This window comes from Apus apus, chromosome 1 (assembly GCF_020740795.1).
Source record: "Apus apus isolate bApuApu2 chromosome 1, bApuApu2.pri.cur, whole genome shotgun sequence".
Taxonomy (NCBI): domain Eukaryota; kingdom Metazoa; phylum Chordata; class Aves; order Apodiformes; family Apodidae; genus Apus; species Apus apus.
This window is the reverse complement of record NC_067282.1, coordinates 171853720-171876181: the sequence shown is the minus strand read 5'-3', so window position 1 is coordinate 171876181 and position 22462 is coordinate 171853720. Positions and strand designations below refer to the sequence as shown.

General features: G+C 38.8%; 1 protein-coding gene and 1 long non-coding RNA gene across 6 annotated transcripts in view; both read left to right on the top strand.

Moving 5' to 3' along the window:
- MON2 (MON2 homolog, regulator of endosome-to-Golgi trafficking) overlaps positions 1-18539 on the top strand; it is an 87768-nt gene extending 69229 nt beyond the window's left edge. For 3 of the 5 annotated variants that reach the window (XM_051628329.1, XM_051628302.1, XM_051628294.1), the window contains 6 exons: positions 3724-3784; positions 5068-5191; positions 6004-6211; positions 6996-7078; positions 8390-8532; positions 17939-18539. In XM_051628329.1, coding sequence (XP_051484289.1) covers positions 3724-3784; positions 5068-5191; positions 6004-6211; positions 6996-7078; positions 8390-8532; positions 17939-17983 — 664 coding nt within the window. In that variant the 3' untranslated portion in view covers positions 17984-18539. Of the gene's footprint in view, positions 1-3723; positions 3785-5067; positions 5192-6003; positions 6212-6995; positions 7079-8389; positions 9085-9182; positions 10620-17938 lie in introns of those variants that run through there. The other 2 variants (XM_051628311.1, XM_051628320.1) reach the window with 2 other exon arrangements.
- A 2360-nt stretch (positions 18540-20899) lies between these two features.
- LOC127379962 (uncharacterized) lies at positions 20900-22130 on the top strand. The gene is made up of 2 exons (XR_007888396.1): positions 20900-21022; positions 21488-22130. It is a non-coding gene; the product is annotated as an uncharacterized LOC127379962 (long non-coding RNA).
- The last annotated feature ends 332 nt before the right edge of the window (positions 22131-22462 follow it).

Genomic DNA, 22462 nt, shown 5'->3' with positions numbered 1-22462 from the left:
TGTATATATAATTTACTAGAGCAGAAGTCTGTGCTCACATGAGGGAATTAAATCACAACTCTCCAAAAAGATGCTTCAGAGGAGAGTGCTGCTGTGCATAGCAGGACTCTGAATGGCTGTTAGCTCTTTGTTGTTGTGCTCTAAAGCCCTCCCTAGACAGTGGGCAGCAGCTGAGAGCCCTGCACCTAGGAAATCCTGCACATAGCAACAGTCTGCATCTTGCTGCCTCTTACCCTGCCCTGTCTCTTGACCCTTCCAGTACAGTTTGGCTTTCTTGTATCAGCAAAGCTTTTGGCTCTTAGAAAGATGTTTCGTATAGACACCTTAATTACAAAAATATATTTACTTGGGAGTAATTTGTTACATGAACAAGTATGTAGCATACTCTGTAGCACACATGCCAGAGCAGATATGGATGACTGGACAGAAAGGTCTTAACACCTCTTTAAAGTAAAGATCAGCTCAGAAAGTCAGTCACTCGTAAATTAGGAAGTGTCAGAATGAAAGCTTTCCATGGATTTCAACATGACCTTCATTTATATGCATCATACCAGGTTACATTACTATTTAAGGGTTTGTATAGTTAACTTCTTCATACATTATAAAAAGTACTGACCTAACAACTACTTAATATTTTATTTTATTCTTTGTTTTCAACATGTAATTCCAAAATTCCTGACTGCTTAACACACAAACCAATAATAAACACAAGATTTCATATTTTCTTCTTTTTTTTCTAGTCACACATAACACTTGAGTGTTTCACAGACAGTGGTGAAGTTACCTATATAAAGTCAGGGCAATTAAGGCCTACTGGTGCAGTCAGTGCTGTTACACTAAGTTATTTTCATTTTTATGAAACGGAGTGTATAATGATGCAGTCTTTTCAGTCACATGCTAATGTTATAATGCCAGATGAGAACTATGAGGGTTAACAGGTGTTTTAGGTAGTCCTGTGAGGAGTCGGACTCAATGATCCTTATGGGTCCCTTCTAACTTGAGATATTCTGTGATTCTATAGAAAGTCCATTTGAGGGAAGGAGACGTATTTATTTTTCTACCAGGAAAGCTAGTACCTATTGTCATAATTGTTAAAATGGAAAATCAGCTGTAGATATGGAGACTGAACTTTAGGTGTCTCATGCTAAGCACCCAGAAGATGGATGGGGGGGGGTGGGGGGAAGCTTTTCTTGGAAAAATTTTATGCTGACCTGGTCAGCATCATACGGGAGCAGAGGGGAGAGAACTAAACCTGTTAGCTAAACTGACCCGGTTTGAATGAGATTTAGAAGCCTCCAAAGTTCTTAAACCTTTCATTAAAATTGGCAGTGGAATGGAGAAGACAGGCCCAGAGGAGCACCCTTATGAGGACAAGGCTGGCACAGGTCCACAATTGTCTATTTGTCAGCTGCCCAGCCAGTGAGCACGTGCTCAGCTCTAACTACCCACCACATGTCAGTTGTTTCCTGGGGACAGACATGAAGTGGAGAAGGAGCTCTGGGGGTGGGGGAAGGAGTTTGGAAATCAGCCAAAAGATGCCAGGCTGCTTGTCACTACAATACTGCACCAATTCCTCTGCTTACCGAACAGCTTGGTTCTTTGTTCAGTCCAGAGCTCTTTTTTTTCCTTGCATCTGCCTATTCTGCCATAAATTAGGCAGGGAATGTTGTGGTAGATTGACCCCATCATTTTCCTTCCTTCTCAGAAGTGATCATCCTGTGTACTTAATCAGATGGTTTCTCTGGAGAAAAAAAAAAACAAAAAACAGAAAGCATTATCTAATTTAAGATGCATTGTAACACACAAGCTACACAATAGCAGCAAGGAAGGGGAGTCAAAGTACCACAGGCAATCTTAAGTCCTGTATTTCTAATGACTCCTTTCAAGTGGTCAAGTTTCCAAAGTGTTCCTCAGCTTAAAGATGTTATGTAGTTATTTTAAAAAGACAAAAAGTACAGTTATGGGAAAAGATAATTTAATTTATGAAATTATATTGCCCTTATAGAGTGCCTTGTCTCTGGATTTTTGTTGTTAATTCTACTGGTTATTGCATTAGTTCTGGTAACATGTAACCCTCACAGACATCATGGAGAAGCTGAACCCTCAATCCAGTGGATATTGCAATTGGCTTTCAATTTCAGAGAGACACAGGCATGAAGATTTTGACGTCTGTGCTATGTCAGAAACAGGAACGGTCTATCTAGGTCAGAACAGACATGTCTAGACTAATGGACTGTTTCTGTTGGATTAGTGGAATATCTAAATGAAGGGTGCCAGTGATATTTTCATTATATGCTCCTTCAGGCTTCCAATTTATGTAGCCCAGAAAGTTCTTGTACCACAGGTTGTCATTGGCTCATTATCAATGTTGCTTATAATAATTGTGCTAACCATACATTGAATCTGTGCAGATTTTGACAGGCAAGCCTATGATTAAGAGATTCTAGGCAAGGTATTGTGGAGTTTTATCTATTGAGTGAAGTCCCTTCTTTGATTTCCTGCCCTCCCCATCCCCCCCGCCCCCCCCAAGTGCAGTAGAAACAGATTTGTAAAGCAAAACAGTTGATCATGAGAACCCATCATCCAAAGAGTGATGAACACTTTAGATGTTCTGTTTCGGAGTAGATCTGGTCTGGCTTCATGTCATGCAAGCATCTGTGAGATCTTCAAGTACATTTTTTGTTTACTTTAATCAAAAATTAATCCAGTTCTATTCAGTTTAAGATCAGATATGAACAAAGGTTTATAAACATGATGTCTAGAAGTTTAAATTGAAAAGCCCATGTGTGAAGCAAACTAAAACACTGATGTAGGCACATCAGCAGAAGTAGTTGATTACTGTCTAAGTAGGAGGCCTTCACTCATTTTGTCCTGCTGAGGAATTTGGCCCAAGAACTCAGCAGAACTGTAATCCAGCAAAGGAAAGGAATCTTAATTCACTGGACAGGTAGTCTGTTAGTACAAGGAAGGACTCAATAAATGAGATAAACCTTAACCAGAGAAAACTGAATGATGGTTGGCATAAAATTTCCAATCATGTGATACAAGATTTCCAAATTTATAAGCAGGGTAAGGTAGTATCTGGTAAGGTAATTTTCATGGTTGAATAAATTACGGACTTTCATCTGTAAATCAATTTTTATATATAATGGAAGAACTGCATAAAGTTCTGAATGTCTTCAAAATTATTGCTTGTAAAATGTGTTTGTCTCTTCATAAAATTAAGAATAAGAACAAATATTTCAGTTATCAAGGAAAAACACAAAGTAATATCTCATTAATGAAATGTATTTCATTAATGCAGAGAAAATGTAAAATTGCTGTTTACAGATGTACCGCTGAAAATCAAGTCTTATACCTTGCAAACTGTAGATGTAATAAACTGTAATGATATTGTCACAGAGTCATCTAAACAGATATTGTGACTTTTGCACATCTAAGACAAGAGATTACTTTGAGATGTGTGAAAAACGGTGTTGGTGATATGAGTCCTTAATTAGATCCATCAGTTGTAACTCATCAATTTTAGTGTTTTGCTGCTTTTTCCTTTGAATCATTTTTATCATAGTTACTCATAAGATTTTATTCTAAAATGTTACTTATTATCATATAATAGTACCAACTTGATGCATGTAATAACTTTAAATGTAATGCATTTTCCCATACTTACCTTCTTACACATGTTGTGAATTTAAAAGTGTAATGTACTATGTTTATTTTTAGTACACCTCCTGATAATCTCTCAATTCAAGAATTTCAGAAGAATGAGAGTATTGATGTTGAGGTAAGGAGACTACAGCAAATATGTCAAACATAACAAGACAGTGACATTCACAGATTGCATTTGGTTCTGAAATAATCTTTGAAATGTTATCCATTCGTTATTTTTTATGTGATACTGTTTTCTTTTTTGAAAACAAGACAGGAAACTCAAAAGCTCAGAATTCACCTGCTTCTGAGTAGTATCTGAGTAGTAGGTATCAGCATGCCAAAAACTACTTTTTGTCCACTGAGGTTCAAAACTGCATAGAGTGGCTAAACCAGAATGTGTTTCTGCCTCTAACCCATTATCTGATTCTTTCTTATTATGTTATTGCCAGGCAATTACACAGGTAATTGTAAATCATGGAGGGAGCTGACAATTAAACCTAACGTGAGCGTTTTTTGTGTTGAGGGGGGGCATTCAGTCAGCAATTATATTATTGCCCTCCAGATGTGTTGTCAGTATTGAAAAGCTTCTGCATCAATGATGAAATGATGTCTTCCTTGTGCAATACAGAGACTGCTGAAACGGTGAAAGAGATTGTTTGGTTGGATAATGATACTTGGAATGAAGAGGGACTGGTCATCTTTCACTCCAAGACAGAGATGTAGCAGGCCAGGGATTAGGGATACAAAGGAAAAGGAGCTGCAGAAAAGACTTGGCAGTATTTGTGGGTCTGACTGCCTGTCATCCCTCCAGTGTGGCAGCTGAGACACAAAGATACCTGCGTGAAAAGCAGGAGCAGTTCTGTCTGTAGTGAGCAGAACTCTGAGGTCTAATGCATTTATGGAGATCTAAACCCACTTTGTTCCTGAATAGGAGCATCAAGACCGTGGATAAAAAGCATTTCAGTTAATGTGCATTGCCTTAAGCTCGTTCAGATAATTAATTCGCTTGTTCTGCTTTGCAGATGTCACATTGTAAGCATGTGATATGTGTGTTAATGTCATAGTGAGGCTGTTGAATCGAGTGGTGGGAGAGGGAGATTCCTAACGTTAGATCTTCTCTTTCCAAAACCATACATCCAATTTTAATAATATACTTCAAATGTCTGTGGAAATCTGAGTGGTAATTGCTTCAGAAACTCTGACCCAAGTGGGGGGAAAAAAAGTTTGCTGTTTCAATTTAATGCTACACACAAGACCACAATTTTTGGATGTATCTTCAAATTTTAAAAGCTATCATTGGAAGATTTTGTGAATTTTTATTAGGCATGTCTTTTTTGTTTAATAATTCTGTCTTAATACTAAAATTACAACTTTAATATTCAGAAAGCCAATATAAATATATATAATTTATTTTAGGTGGTGCAACTTATCAGCACAGAGATACTGCCATATGCTAATTTTATTCCTAAGGAATTTGTTGGTCAGATAATGACTATGCTCAATAAAGGCTCAATACATTCTCAGTCATCTTCCTTTACAGGTATGGTACCCAAATGACAAAATACATGGTGTTTAAATCTACTAGAAAGCAATAAAAATATTGAGAGTACTTACTCTAATAAAAGACTTTACTTGCATGGCATATGCTCAATATAGACTGTTTGATATCCAGCTTGTTTTTATAAACTATATTTTATTTCATGGAGGTTGCAGAGCATTCCTTTCCTTGCAATTTTTTAAAAAAATATTTCCTTACTTCTTGGTCACTATCATACACAATACTGTACTTGTATTACTTTATACTTTCTACATAGTTTGTTTTGCATTGTGCCAGCTGAACAGTTCTAACAATAATTTCAGACAATTATAAGAGAGACACAATTCTGTTCTTAAAAACTAAATTACCTTAGTGTAACTAGCAGATGTACCTAACCAGATACTTTCTGAGCCTTTCAGAAAAAAAAATAAAATATATAGGTTTTTTTGAAAGATGAAAAAAAAAGGCCATTACTGAGAAAAATATTTGGATTGTACAGTACCAAATATTAGTACTTGTGGTGTAGAACTGGGGTTGCTGGGGTTTTATTGATTGATTTAATGTATTTTATTATTAAAGCAATGTCAAGTAGGTGACACGTTACTGGATGTGTTGCGTTTTATTTTTTGAACTATGATTATTGCACAGACTCCCTTTTTCAGATATTCTTAATATTTGTTCTTATCACCATTCATCTTTTTTAATACTAGAGGAGCAATAATCTTTTTGCAAAGTGTAATAAACTGATTGAAATGCATCATTTAGTGTATTGACAGGCACACTGCCCAATTAAATATGACATTTTACTTTGACAGAAGCCGAAATAGATATTCGAATGAGAGAGGAGTTTTCTAAGGTGTGTTTTGAAACATTGCTCCAGTTTTCGTTCAGTAATAAAGTCACAACTCCTCAGGAAGGCTACATTTCTAGAATGGCACTTTCTGTGCTGTTGAAAAGATCTCAGGATGTTTTGCATCGCTACATAGAAGATGAGAGATTGAGTGGCAAATGCCCCCTTCCACGGTATGTACATTGTCTTTAGAAAATTAAAGGTATTACCAGTCTTTTATGAGAAGAAGTTTGAAAAGTATCACTTGTTCATTAAAAAAATACTTTGTGTGTGAAATTTAAAGCCAGGGATATGTTTGTGGGGAAGATGTTTCAAAGAAAAGCTTTATGCCATTTTTCTTTTGTTGAAAAAGCTTTAAATAATATTAGCTGTCACATTCAGTGCTGTTACATAGACAACAGGAATGTGACTTAACATTTTCAGTTACTGAAACAGTATTTCTGATATCTGTAAGATATTCTGAAATCTGATTTCCCTTTATTCCCAATTGAGCTATGTATAGTTTCTAAATTGAGATGGAGTCTCCTCAAAAATAAGACAAAACATCCAAACAGCATTGTGAATTATTACCCAAGTAATTGTTCTTGAAACAGAAAAATTGACCAAAGTACTGTGAATTTTTTTCAAATGGGAACTTATTTAAATTTCACTTAATTTTGAAGTTTTTGATCATGATTGATGATATTATTTTCATATACATAAGTATTTTCAGATTGAAATGTGTATGCTGTGTTATTGTTTGCAGTATCAAATTTAAAGCTATCTTAGCTGAGACAACAGCAGTGATGGTGGGAAAGTAAGATCAAATTATAACCTTAATCTCTAAATATCCCTGCTTGGGTAGGCTTCAGTGCAGCTGTTTCCATTCTGTGTTTTTTTAATGTTTAAGTTTTGTAGACTACTTATATTCTTGAGAAAAAAATGAGAAGTTGACTGTTTGCATTTTTTTCTTTGTAGGCAACAAGTAACAGAAATCATATTTGTTTTAAAAGCTGTCAGTACTCTCATAGATTCACTTAAAAAAACTCAACCTGAAAATGGTAAGTCATTGTTAAACAACATGGTTCTAAACAAGGTAACATTATATCTGCCACAGAGACATTTATTTTTTTCTGTAGTAATTTTAACACAAATTTGAAAAAAAAAGTGTAACTTCTGAAATTCAGTATTTTGTAATTCCTTATATATGTAGGTGGCACGTACACCAAAAAAAACCCCTAAATACCCAAAAATCTTTTCAATATACCTAAAAGTAGAGAGTCTTAAGATACATTTAATAAAATAGAAAACTTCAATCTATGGTGTCTTTTATTAGATAGACCTTGGTGTCCTCTAGAAACAAATAAACAAAAAAATTTAATAAAATTCTTCCTTTTTTCTTCTTGTGATACCTTTATGGGCTGCTATGGATCACGTTCACATAGGTGCACTCTGCAGTTCACGGGGAGTACAAGTTAAATGCACGGCAGGCTGTCAGATGCATCAACTTGTGGTCTTGGTTTCCCTCCCTTTCTGCTCAAGTACCACCTGCCTTAGCTCATTGCTGCCCAAGTAAATGGTTGACAGATACATAAAGCCTTTTGGCAAGCCCTGAAGGCCCTTTCTCTTAGAGTGGTACAGCAGCCAACACAGCTGGACTGTTCCCCACATCTTTTTCCTCACAATGAGAGAATTTCACTTCCTGCATACTTTCTTATGAAAAGAACCATTGGACAAATTAGAGAATCACTTTACTCCCACTTCTAGCTTTTAATAGTTTATTTTTAGGTTTGTTCTCGTTTCAAAACGGCTAAAACTGAGATAAACAAGGAAGTGACTCAGTAAATAAGATTCATGCTATGATTTTTATATTTAACTTGTTGGACTAACAAACTTTACCATGGATATTTTTGTGTCTTGGTCCAGTGTTTCACCCTCTCCTCTCTGTAGCTCTAGTAATATGGAATGATTTGAAATTAATGGAAGGCTTCATTGCTGACAACTTCCCAAAAGTGAAATGTGCGTCCAATTCAATTTTCTGTCAGTAGCTGAGAAAGGCAGGCAGGAAATGTGTGTATATTACAGATTTAATAAAAATAGTATCTTGAGTTTGTCAGGTCTTCCTCCAGAAAACACAGGGAATGACTTACATGTAGGAACACAGGTGTGTAGCACTGTTTTATGGATATCCCATCTGGCTTCCGGCTGCTGCAAAAAAAAAAAAAAAAAAAAAGAGTATGTCTCTTCTGCAAAAAGCCTACATCGTATCAGAGAACCCTGTAGAGATGTTGTAGTGTCTGTGTATTCAAGGAATTTATTGTAAGCAGTTGGACATCAGTAAGTGATTCCATGTGTTCTTTTCTTTATTGCAGTTGATGCTAACACATGGGCACAGGTTATTGCCTTGTACCCAACTTTAGTAGAATGTATCACCTGCTCATCCTCGGAAGTGTGCTCTGCTCTGAAAGAAGCACTGGTTCCTTTTAAGGACTTCATGCATCCACCAGCATCCAAGGTACAGAATGGAGAGTCTTGACCCCATAACACTTTTTTTCTTTTTTTTTTAAATTCTTGAAGGAAAAAAAAAAGGTATCCAAAAACATTTGTTCCTGAGTGAAGTTTCTCTGAGGAAATCTCTTGTGATTAGTACTTTGGCAACCAGTGCTGACTGCCTTTTAACTGTACTAACAAGAGCTCAGTAATTCATGAATACAGGTGGTATCTCAAAGGTTCCAGAGCGAGTAGCAGTGCAAACCTTTAATAAATTTAACTGAATAGTCGGAATCATTTATAATCTAATGTACTTGCTACAGTATCTTGAAGTGGTGATTGAAAAGTGGGCTTATGTACAGCTTGTTGTGTATGTGTTAATGATGTAATTAAAAATATTTCAATTCAGTCAGATTTATTAGGCTGGTGTTTTGCACCCTGTTTTTTGAAGTACGAATTGTACTAAAATTTTATGCAAGATGGTACTGTAACATTCCATATATCTGTAACCAGCCTTTGTAAACAAAGGGAACTGATATACTTGTCTGTATAATAAATGGTACAGTTCTGTATAAAATAGTTGCATTTATTATTTAAATTCTTTTTAAAATATTGATAATGTTAAATGCTTGAAAAAATATTTATTAAGTTGTATGCTTGCATTTTTTCTTACAGTTTGCCTTCTGAATTGCCAGATATGCTCATTCATATCTGATCATGTTGTTACTTTTTGCTTAATTGAATGTATCTTGTCTGTGGCCACTGGACATCTAAGAAAGGGTCATATGACAAAAGAATGCACCAAGCAGTCAATAGTCTGCTGTTCTCAAACTTCAAAGTAGTTGACCTGAAGTAAGTTTGAATATGCAGAAATCCACTGTAGCACTTCAATACTACCATACCTCACTTCATAATATATTTGTTTCAAGATGTTTGTTCTACTCAGCTCTATCCATTTTTATAGTTGCAGCCTTGCTTTAAACAAACAAACAAACAAACAAACAAAAACATATTTGAGGTTTGTTAGCCTTTTTTGACCTTCTTGGCAGGTATGACAGTCTTTGAGTCTTGACCCAAGAAAGGTGATTTCAAATATCTGAAGTACTTATTTTGGTCAATAATTTTAAGTGCTCTGTTTTGTAATGTCTTTTCAATCCAAATGAATTGTTCTGATCTTTTAATTATAAACTGTGTCTGATATAAAACCATGAGAAGTGTATTTTTGAAGGTAGTTACTCCAGAAGTGCAGTAAAAGTTGTCATTAAGTAAATGTGAATCAGTATTGCTTGCACCTAATACACAACTGAAACAAAACACTTTTAATAGTATATTGTTTTTAAAGTTGCTGAGTTAGCACTGAAACTCTTACTGTTAAATCATTATTCTTTCAATAGTGTTTCACCTATATTCACATATTTTTAACCTGTGATGTGAAAGCACAAAGGCCAGATGTAAGGAAAAAAAAAAGAAGAAAAAAAAAAAAAAGACAGGTGCCTTTCTACGGAATTCAGAATTTCAGAGCTTACCTTTAGGTTTTTGTTCCTTAAAGTCTTTTGTAGATATTAAAAGATATCATCGTGCATAAGAAATGGTATTATATCTGTTTACTTTACACTTTCCTGGCTAAAGGGACATTGGTGCATATGAACAGATGTAGAAGTTGTAGGAGCTTCAAGTTGAAGGTGTGATTAACTCATCAGGGTTAGAAATACCCTGCGTGAATAATGTGATACAAGGGCAGCTTTGAACAATTGGCTCCCATGAGGCTCCAGTTTATGGTCTTTTTAAAAAGCTTTCTGTTTCAAAGTGAAGTAAATACTAAAGAGGCTTCAAGGTCTTGCACATTTCTCTGTGACCAAAGTTGCACGGAACTTAATCATCAAGCGTGGATAGTTTTTTGGGGACACACAGTTTACATAAAGGAAACAAATGCTTCCCATTAATAGAATTTATGTCAAAATAGCTTGTTTGGATGAGCAGTTCCAGTATAATGCAGAACTGGGTCCCATATACAGATAACAACATTATCTGTACTCTGAAAGTGAAAACCTGGCAGCTGCTCTCCTAATTAATGGAAGATAAGTCAAGGTCTCTGAGGTCGTTAAAGAAACACAGTGTAGGACAGGAAAGAAAGGTTTTAGAATGTATTATCTTAACCAGAATTTCTGGAAATAGGTGTGCAGACCAAACTGGGTGAGTTTGTTTCTAATTAGCATCTAATTGGCTTTTCAGTGATAACACAGAAGCTTTCTATCCAATGAAGCAAATCTTCAGCTTTATCTGTATTTTAAAAAGCAGGTATTTAAGTCTTTCCCAACTCTATAGAATACTATACCACCTATGGACATTAACTTTCACAAAGTTCTGAAATAAACTACCAAGGAGTTACCTTTCTTTCTTTTCCTCTTAATTACAAAATGGATACTATCTGTGCTATTTGAGGCATGATTTGGACATGCAAGCTGAAGTTGACCATATTCAAACTGCTTTCTTGTATTTTGTATAGTTTGAAAACTAGAAGTTTAGAAAAGAGGTTTTTCATTTACTAATTTTGTCTGTGAATAAGAATTATTCCCTTTACTGTGCCTTCTTGTCCAGCACTCAAATATTTATTCCAACTTGAAATATCAGTTTCTTTTTTCTATTTATGCTTTCTGCTAAATATTCTTAGGGCTTCTTTGATGCTAATAGCATTTTTTAATATTTAAATTTCACATTCTTACATTCTAGCAAGGTAAATCTTGTTCCTGAATAAATTTCATTTAACATTACCTATTGAGTAGACCCATGCCTGAGTTCTTTTCAAGTCAGTAGCGTTGCTTAGTCATGAGAAGTAAAGCACATGGACATTTTCATTGTGCCCCTGAAATCAGCCAGAAAAGGGGCACAAGCTGTCTGTGTACAAACACTTCAGCTAGAAGTCAGAACGTAAGCATTCATTGCATATTGAATGTAACCGCTATTTTCACCTTTTTTCTTCTCCTCTCCAACTTTAAAAGAGACATGGATTGAAAATGCAAAGAGAAAATGTGAGGGCCTTATAGAGTAGAAGGTTCATAACAAGATTTTTAATTACTTGGGAAAACTTGTATGTCTCAGTGCTGTGACCATTGCCTTAATGTACACAAGCATTTAACATTATATAGTAACTTTGATTAAGAAAAAGGAACATGTGCCTCAAGCTGGGAGCTTCTTATAAACTGTCATTTTTAGAATTAAGCTACAGCATTTATTTGCTTATCGTCAGAGATGCTTATCTAACTGGACATCTTTTTTGTTCCTTTATACATATGCCTGCTTCCCTCTCTGTTTTATTGCTTAACTGTGGAATGTTACTGGACAACAAGCCACATGAAATATATGGTCACTGTTAGTTATTTACAAGAGCAAGTAGGAGTATGTCTGTGAAACTTCAGTAGTTTATCGTTGAATTTGGCAGATGTTTGTTGTTTGGTTTTTTTACCCAGGTTGAGTTGTTTCTTATTCCCAACCTTCTCATAGCTGGCCCTGAACTCTTCAGGCAAGGTATTTTTAGTGAGGTTAATGCCTTTCCTCACCAAACACAAGTGCTAGTCATCAATGTATCGTAGAGAAATTAATTTAAAACTTTAGGATACCACTGTTCCTGGGGGGAGAAGAAAGTGTATCTGTTTCTGCATGGCTCAGTTCTGTCTTTTGCTAGTTTTTAACCTCAAAATTGCAGCTTGCTACTAATTTCCTATGTGGGCAGGCATCTTACACAACATCTTCTAAATTATTGTTAACAGAAATGCCCCTAGTTTCCAGGGATGTGGAAATTTCAGAAAATAAAAAATACTATGTGTATTTTTTTGGTCCTTCTGTTCTGATCTTTCCCACTGTCATTGCTCTCCATGTTACATTTCAAGGGGTTAATGGAGTATCACAAAATGTTTATCATCTGTGTCCGTGTGCACAGGATGTGTATAGCGTTGTGAAGGAGACATCTATGAAAATGTGAGTTGTGTGGTACCAACAAGTAACATTTTTCTTCCCCCTCTAGCTTAGTGAAGTGAGATGGTGTTGCTTTAAGAATTATCAGAAATGTCCTCCTGTTTTATCAAGAAAATATGCTATTATAATCTGTGGTGCTCATTACAAGCCCCATCTGGTACATTCTCTCGTAATGATTAGTGTTTGCACGTGCATGTGAGATGCAGAATTTTCATCTCTAGCGTCTTTAGGTAAAAATGCTTAGGTAGTGATGTTTGAGAACGTGCTGATTTCTGCAGCTGTCTATTGCAAGGCTAACAGGATATGGACAATTTTTCTTGGCTGCAGGTTTTGACTCAATGTAGTGACTAAGTCTGTGCAGTATTTAGTTTATCGAAAGTCTCAGGAGCGAGGTCCTCAAACAGAGAGCTTTGTTAGGATTTATGCACTAGCACACAAACATGCTTCCTAAATAAGAAACCTTTCCTCACATGAAGGTTGCATCATATTTTAAGAACTCTTCAAATGTAAATCTTGTTTCATAGCTGAGTTGTAGTGTTCAGATTTATGTAATCTTCAAAGTGTCTGACTGCTATCTAATTTAGGATACACAATGTTGCACTCTAGGAACCAGTTGCTGGGATCAAGAATGACTACATCAGCAGCAAGTGAGGAAAAATTTGATGGCTTAAAACAACTTGTATAAGAAAGATAGTGAAATGAAATATTCATGATTCCTAGGGTGGAGGGAGAACATGAAAAAAAAAAAATCAGTGGACTTCAAGAAGGCAGACTTAAGAAAATCAATAGGTAAGATCTCACAGAAGACAAGTCTGAGGTAAGAGAAGAACTGAGGAGTTAAGACAGTTCCTCAGAAATGCAAAGATCATGATTGAAAGTATATCCCAGTGCAGGTGACAGAGACTAGCTGTAATAAGAGACCAACTCAGTCAAACAAGGAATTTAATTGACTCCAAACGGGAGGAGGGGAGGCCTACAGAAGGTGGAAATTCAGATACCACCAAAGAACATTGTTCAGAGATAAGGATAAAAGTAGATGAGATACAACTGTCAACTAACAGAGAATAAATACATAAGTAGTAAAAGATTTGTGCTAACAAAAGTGCTGACTACTTAAAAGAGGATGGCTGTTGACTTATCAAGTGATCGTGTGTTTGGTTCAGATTTGCAATTTGTATGTTGAATTTTTTGGTTTGTTAAAGTGATGACTGATCCAAAAAGTAAAAAATAACTGCCAGTTTATTGCTCGTGCAATCGATATGAGTGACAAAGATTGAAGCTTACCCAGAAAAACAGGATAGAAAATAGTAATGTATTGTCAAATTGATTGGGCCTGTAGAATTTCTTCCTGGTGTATAAAGAACTAATGTGAGGAACTTCAAGCATTTTAAAGATCATCTTGAGGGGAAGATGGGAATTACAGATCAATTGGCCTGTCACTGATACATTTTTCTGACAAAAATTAAAATATGTTCTTAGCATTGGCAAGCTATCCATGATGCACATAACAACTTGTAAGTATCTGCTATGATTAAGTCACATAAACCCAGTCTAATTTCTTTCTATGAAAAGGTCACAGATCTTGTGGATGGAGATAAGAACTAGTTGCTAAATCTTGATTTTCAGTAAGGCTTTGGACACTGTTTTGCAAACCAGGGAAAGTCTACCCAAGTAGACAGTATCCTAAAAACAAGTGTTAGTTGATCAGGGTCAGAATGTGCGTATTAGAATTCTACATGTAGCTTCTCTGAATACAGTAAGGATAAGACAATGTGCTTACTAAATCAGTAGCCAATTGACAGATGTATTACAAGTATGCTAGAAAAAAGAATTTATAACTCAACATTTCAACTGATGAAATGGTCTTCCAAAAACCAGGATGCAATTCATCAACATGACTGTAAGATGCTGCTGTTAAGCAGTAGTCAGCTTTTTCCATTTAATTTTGCCAGCTTTCTTGAATAGGAGACTTGAATTTCAAAACAGTTTTGATGGTCTTCCTTAGAAAATTTCTCCAGTTTTAAAATGGCTGTCAGTACAAACAGCTGTCATCAACACCATCAAGAACTAGATATGAAAACCTGTTTTGCAACAGTTTCTAATAGCAGAAGTCTTAAAATCTTTTAGGCAACTAAAAATTAAAATTCTATATCAACCTTTTTAAACTGATACATTTATATGCATAATGCATAATTTTTAGCATTTAGTATACACAATGATTGTATAATTGTCTTTAAAGTATCCAGTCAAAACTTAACTGAAAAATGAAGAGATATTTAAATAATATATCGAACACCTGATCTTTACTCCCACTGCTTTAAAAGATTCTAACTAGAAATGTATGTTGTGTCTTAAAGAATTAAGTTGTATATTAAAGACAGGATGGAATTCTTGCAATAAAAATAGTACTGACTGGTATTACCAGCAGAATAGGGTTTTGTATTGCGTTGTAGAATGCATCAAACAGAACTACAGCACAACAATTGCCATCTACTTTTCTCATTCAGAATGTAATAGTCCTTGTGTCCTATCAATTAGTAACATGCTAAAAATTTATTCTTGTGTTTCTGAGGTCCTTATTTAAGCATTTATGTCTTGATTATGAAACAGATTTAATAAAACAGATAAGATACCTGTGTTTCCTATGTGAACTGCAGCATTTCATTAGCAAGAGATGAGTGTTCAAGCCAATTTCCATTATAATTTACATTTAGAGGAGTTATCAGATAAGCTTATTTTAAACATCAGTATGATACAAGCACTTTTCTCTCCATGTTAACACGTTTGTTGCCACTAATGGTCCATCTTAAGAACTTCTGAAGGAATCTCCTTTGTCAGCACTGTAATCCTCTTTCCGCCTGAAGAATGTTCCTTGCCGAAAGGAGGAGTTAAATACAGCTACCTGCTTTTTCTTCAATCAGAAATACTGCAGTGTTGAAACATACTCAAAGGCCTCAGCCCATACTGCCTGTCAGTTTAGTGTTGTTGAGCATCTTTTAGTCAGTTTTGTTTTCAGAAAGGATTGCCTGCAGATAAGTAAGACAGAAAATACCTTGTAAGGCAGGTATCTGTTTGGCATCTTCGCAGTTCTGTTATTAAATACCCTGAACTTCAAATTGGAATCGTAACTGCTGCTCTGTGTGTACAGAGTCTCCACAACCAGTGTTATTTCCAAAGTTGACAGCTTCGATGCTGCAGAGGCTGGTGAGGATGAGAGACTGTTGGAAACTTGAAACTTGACATCGCCTACTCCGTTGTTTGTAATGTTAACTATTTCTTACTTGGAACTACTAAAGTTGTCAAGGAATTGCTTACGTTTCTGGCTTCCTTGCCAGAAGACTCAAACTTCTTTCCCCCATCATGTCACGGTAATGTCTATGAGGGGAGGAACTGAGAGGTTCCACAGAAAAATGGCAGCTATCACTGGATTGCTATCAACAAAGGACTTTCAAAAAACATGGAACGCAGTCTGGTTTTGATCAGCCTTTCATACTAGAAAACATGGAGGGGACAGCAGTATCATGTGCACAGTACCACAGGCATGTATATGCACAAAGAACTGGTTTCTGGAGTACATAACAACTACTACTTGCAGATCTACTTACTGAATGAACATCTATTCGTGCATCAGGGCTTGGGAGCTGTAGCATAATCTGGTACTATCTTGCTGCTAAAATGAGCCCCAGAGCCTGCACATAGTACTGCCCTAGGACAAATGAGGAAAGATAAACATTTGGTTTCTTTTTAAAAAGACTGATTTAAATTAAATATTTCCTCTTAAAATATGAAATAAATAACCTTTTTTACAGCTGTATGTGCTGTAATCTCTCAATTTTAAGCGGCTACGTATTGCCAAAGTCTTGAAGAGAATGCACTGAGCTGATGAATGGAGTAGCATAAAACTTCCTCTTGATATAGAGTAAGAATTGGAAAGCAAGTTTTTGAAGTGCTAAGCCACAGTCTAATAGCAGTAGCTGCTTTTTGTAGTTCAATTTCACTTTAACCAGCTCAATTCAACTAGTTCAAACCTGGAAAGAGATCAGGAATTGAAAAAGCTTGGCATTTTTTCCCCCTTCCATACATAGGACAGATCCGTGAAGGTGAAATGCTCTGTCTAAAAGCTGAAAGCAGTGCCAGCCAGAAACTGTCAGTTATGTCCTCTTTGTTAATAAGATTTGTTAACCATACATTAACAAGTATTTAATTAATGTATCCAATACATTTAAAACTGAGCAATCTGAGAAGGAGTAATTCTGAATGCTTGTCTTTCATACTATTTTACTTTGTGGCCAAACAGAGCTGTATGGAAACTAATGAAGTGTTAAATAATGAAGAAAAAATGTGCTTAACTGTTTTCTGATAAAATAAAATGTAACCATGTAACATTTAATCTATAGAATTGTTAGTTATGTAAAATGTATTCCTAAATGTAAAAGGTTGCCAGCCTTAGTGCAATGTCTGTATTTAATTGCAAACATTGAAACAATTGCTAATGAAGTAATAAAACCAGTATGTTAGAACAGATAAATACACATGCAAAATAAGGTTTTAAGCATAGTTCTCTGGTTATTTAAATCCTTATTTAATACAAGTTACTTGACAGAAATCACTCCCCCTGTAATCAAACTCACAAGAGGCAATATGGACTATTTGCTTTGAGAGGCACCAATTGAAGTTCTCTTCTGAAATTTAGCAAACTTAAAATTTTGATGGCTACCTCAAGACTGACTAGCCTGGATTTCATTTGCAGTTATGGAAGGCAATGTAAGTAGTTATGTGGAAGAGCTGGTTCTTGCTGTGGGAGCATAAGACAACTACTTTAGGCTTAGGCATCTGGTGTTTTCTGGTTTCTTTCAGTTTAGACATCTCAAAATGATGAAGATTTCTGTCAGTGACTCAGCCAGCCACAGTAAATGCAACTGACTTCACTGTTGCAATGTGTTGATGGTCCTATAGGGTTGGGGTTTTTTTAGCTTCCCACAGAGCATTTTCTTTGTGTTTTCTTTGTTTGTTTGTTTGCTTTTTGGTTTTTTTGCATGTGCTTTGCAGAGGCTTATTCTAAGGCTTGGCTGTTTCCAACCCTCCCCTTGTGAAGATGATATTCAAGTATTTACTTGTTCTATCCTGTCTCTGCAAGGGGCAACATGCTATGACTTCTTATAGCCATAGCGTTAGTCTGACTACTTAGATGAAGACTTAAAGAGTTCAACAGATACTTAGTGTAGAAAACAGAGCTCTTTTTGAACTTTAAACTCTGCTTGCTACTGTCTTGGTTTTTCATAGGTTCTCCAGTCATGAATATGGGACATTATTGTCTTAATGAACTCAGTAAACTGAACTAAACATTTCCAGTCCTGGAATTGTGTATGCTCTTTATCTGAGGATTTTTCTGTTTGTTGCTTATATATATATATATATATATATATATATATAACATTTAACTGCTTCTTTCTACCCAGTTTTTTTCAGGTCAGCAAGGTTACTGTTGCTTCTCAAACCTCTAACTTGGTGCCTGAAAGCTCTGGCATTTTGGCATTTGAATTTCTCATCTCTGAGGAAAAAGAAAAAATGTTAGCTAGTGGGCATGGCTTCTTTGGAAGTTGTTGCACATTCTCATTCTCTGTAAAGAAGGGCGCCAATCTTCAAAATCTTTCAGGGCTTTAAAGCATTACAGGGTGTGGGACAGTGTGAGGAAACTTTGTAAATGTACTCCTGATGTTAAGAAGGATTTCAGTCTGTTAAATAATGAATATGACAAGAGATCTTAATTGAGAGAAAGAAGTCATTGAGACATAAAATGCTGATAGTCTTGTGTAAAAGTTGCTTCACATTATATAGTTGAAGTGACCTTAGAACAGAAGGGAGCACAGTAAAAAAATAAAAAAAATAAAATTAACTCAGATTTAACAAAAAGCTTCAATATTCCAAGTATGGAATATTTCCACTATTGATACATTTCATAATGTAATTATTTAAGTACGTCTGAATTTTAATAGGTAAAAAGGTGTGAAAATATCTAGCTTTTGCTCTTTTTAAAAATAAACACTTAAGATTTCCCAATTTTAGATTGTGTTTCTTTTTCAGAATTGGGTTTCCACATGTATGCCAACTGAGTAGGAACAGAGCATACATTTACTTGGTGCATCCACGTCTCTCTAATACTCTGCCTCTCCTGAGCTGACCTCACATAGTACAATCCAGTCTTACTGTCCCTGTGAGAAATAGCCTTACACAGCTTTAGAGAGGTCAACGGGAAGTGGAATAAAGTGGTCTAAAGGAGATCAAGCAGTCCACTCCTGAACCAGAAGCAAATGAGAAGCATGATCGAGTTACTGGATGCTTCCATTTTCTCAGCTGTAGCATGTTAACTTTTCAGTCATTATCAGTACCGTATGTACTTTAAAAGCACACAGAAACTCCTGTTACATTTTCTCCAACAGTGTATCACTGGCTTAGATGTCTTTTAAACAAGCAATCAGTGACCTAGTTGCACCCAGTCCTTGATCTAGGGAGCAACTTCAAAAGCAAGGAACTAGATGACCCTTAAGTATTTTGTCTTTTTTTTTTTTTTAAGGTGGCAATGTTTTGGTTGCTTTCTAGCTTGACTTTCTCAACTACAAATTTGTCCCAAGTTGTCCCTAAAGACACTGCATTTTGTTCTCGACCCCTGGTGTAGACAGCTTCGCACTACAGTGCTTCATTTCAGGTCTGGCTGCAAGCTGGGTGATTTCCATACTCTGCATCACTGATGTTAAGTCTTTGTAAACTGAACTGTACTTAAGTCTTGCACCCTGGCACCTCATGTATTCGTGGCCGGTTTTTTCAACACATTTGTTTGTGAGATCAGGTAGCGGTGGGAGACTAAACAAACGTGATTATAAATTCTGGTGTTTGTAACTTCTGTGAATTTGTAATGAGGTTCAGAGCCCTATTTATTTGAGGTCAGTTTCTGGAGCAGTCATCCTGCGGTCTACTTCCACTTAGAAATAAAAGAGCTTCAGCGTTTTTTATTTTAAAAAAAAAAACAACAACACAAAACGCAAAAACACAAGCACCCTAACAAAACAAGGAGTGCAAAGCCTAATGAATTTTAAAAGCTGAAGCCCAGAAGCAAGGAATGCGGTGTTTGTTTGGAGCCAGGGCCCCCTCTCCGCCCGGCGCGCTGCAGGGGGAGGCGTGAGCGCGGCCGCGGGCCCAGCCCCGCAGCCCCGGCACCCGCGGGCCCAGCCTCGCACCCCCGGCACCCCGCTCCCCCGCAGGCCGTGGGCCCAGCCCCGCAGCCCGCTCCCCCGCAGCCCGCTCCCTCGGGGGCCGGCAGGCAGCGGATGCAGAGGGGCAGCCCGCTCCTCCTGTGACTGAAGGGCACGCGTAACCGGTCACTCGGCTGCCATTTCGGGGTCACCCTGAAGCTCGCAGCGCTTCCTCTGTCCCATCTCGCCGGCCGTAGAGCCGGGCCGGGCCGCGGCTGCCCCCTTCCCCCCGCCACCCACAGTCTGGAAAGGATGAGCAGCCCGTCCCGGCCGCCGTGCTGCTCTTAGGACGCGTTTCCAGCCGGGAAGCGCCGGTTCGAGGGCGGCTGTTCCCCCCAGCCCCGCCCTTCCCGCCGGTCCCGGGCCGATCGGGGCGATTCCCGCCGCCCGGCAGCCCCCGAGGCGCGTCGCACCCTCCTGCGCGGCCGGCGGGCCCCGGCGGGCAGCCCGGGCCCGGCAGCCCGGGCCCAGCGGCGCCGCGCCCGCCCGCCCGCGCACGGACCTCCCGCCCGCGCCATCTTGAAGGCTCGCGGGGGGCTGCCCGCCCCCGCCCGCCCTCCCTCCCAAGATGGCGCCGGCCGGGTGAGTGACACGTCCCGTCACGTGGGCGGCGGCGGAGCCCTCTCCCCCCGGGCCGCTCATGGCTCAGCCGGGCGCGGCGGCGAGGGACGGAGCCGCGGCGGGAGCGGGGCCGCGGCGCCTCCTTTGTCTGCGGCCTCGGCAAGGCGAGCGCTTCCCCTCCCCGACCCTCTGGGCTGCGCCCCGACGCCGTAACCTGAGGGTTGGGCTCCTTCTTCCCCACCGGGCGAGGCGGCGGGCGCCCCGCGGGGCGGCCGCGGCGGGGATCGTGCGGCGGCACCTCCGGCCCGCACGGCGGGCAGGAGCGGTGCGGAGCGCCCGGGCTCCTGGCCTCTGCCTCTCCCGGGGGTTCGGCGGGTGGGGGCGGCGGGAGGCCGGGCCGGGCCGGGCCGGGCGGGCTGGCGGCTGCCTCTGCGGCCCGCACCGCCTTCCTCCCCGGGCTGCCCGCGCTGCGGCCGGGGCTGGCGGGAGGGCTGGCGCGGGCGGGCCCTGCGCAGCAGGGCGAGGAGAGCGGCTGCGGCGGGCTGGGGGGGGTCGGGGTGTCTGTGTCTCTGTGCTGTGTCTCTCTCCCCCCCCCCCCCCCCCCCCCGTTTCTCTCTTTTCTTCACTCCCTCCTTCCCCTCCCCGCCCCATCTGTTATAGGCTTGCGGAGCTGTGGCTGTTTGAAATTAAACGTGATCTTTACTGTACCAGCTGGGGTCTGTAATGTATCTGGTAAATGAAGCTCTTCCCGTCGGTTTCAGGTCATGCAAGGAAAAGGGCAAAGCTGGGGAGGGAGCTGGGCGGGGTTTCCCTTTGCTTTTCACAGTCAGGCGAGAGGAGTCTGGTTGATGTCTGCAGCAGATAAAGGAGGCAAGAGGATCATCAAAGACCCCAGAGGCCTTTTATCTTTCTGCCGGTTTTCCCTCTAATTTCGTTTATCGTTGCTGTCTTGTCTGTCTGCTTGTTTCCCCCCTCCAGAAGCGGTCGGGTGCACCAGGGCCCTGGCTGAGGTAGTAGTTTGTGCTGTTGGTCGGGTTGTGACATTGCCCGCTGTGGAGATAACTGCGCAAGCTACTGCCTTGCTAGTGCTGGTGATGATCAGCTGCAGATGAAGACAATGGCAGTGGGAATCCCCTTTGTTTTCCCGGGATTGCATGCTGCTGAGGTGGCAACAGTTCCTTCTCCCTACTTCTGCAGAAGGAGTCTAGCCTTGGCCACCGAGATGAGTGGGGTTTGACCCCGTCAGTAGGATGCTGCTTCTTCCGCAGAGCTGGATGGAAAACCCTAAGTTTCACACTCTTTGGAGGGCACCTGAATTTGGGATGAAGAGCGAGTGTCTGCATTTCTGCTCATGCTTAGACCTTATATGGCACCCTTGAAAGAGGTGGATTTCCTATTTTGTGAAGGCAGAGATCAATGACCAGTTTGTGTTTTCTGTGTTCTCAATATGCAAAACTTGTATGTGTGATCTTAAGTGCTCTTGTTTGAATGGTAAAAAAATCCTGAACATTAATCTAAAAAAAGTCAAAATATGTAATTAACACTTATGTTGATAAGATTGTCTTTTTACAGTATAGTTGGCTAATTATATTGCTTGGTGCTAACAATTTTTTAGGTGAACTTCTGAGGTATTTTTCCTATGTATTTTAACTGGAATTATTTGTGAAAAGCAAACCAATTAGTCTGCTACTGTGAATTATTTGAAATTGCTGGTATTTTTATAGTGATGACTAAGAGTATCTTTTTTATATTAATTTTAGTGTGTTGATTACTTTATTACAATGGCTTAAACTTGGAATACATTAAAACATTTACAATAAATGTGCATAACTGTCTCTTATGCTTTTACAAATGAGAGTTAATTTTTCAGTCTTTCTAAGACCTAGCTTTGAACAGGATGTGGTTAATCTTTGGAGTTTGTAGTCAAAGCTCTAGCTAAATACTTGAAAGTAAGTTGATGCCCTAGTACTGCTTCTAGTTCACACATCTAAAGTATGTGTAATATTGGGAAGAGTTGGGCAAAGTTACAGATCTTTAACTTTGCCTCTTTTTTGAATTGGCTGAGCTCGTGTTTAGGAGACATGCAAAGGTCGCTGTTGCTCTTGCATGTCTGCTGAATGTACAGTCCCCTGAAGAACGTGGGGAACATCATACTTGCTGGCAAGTTTTATC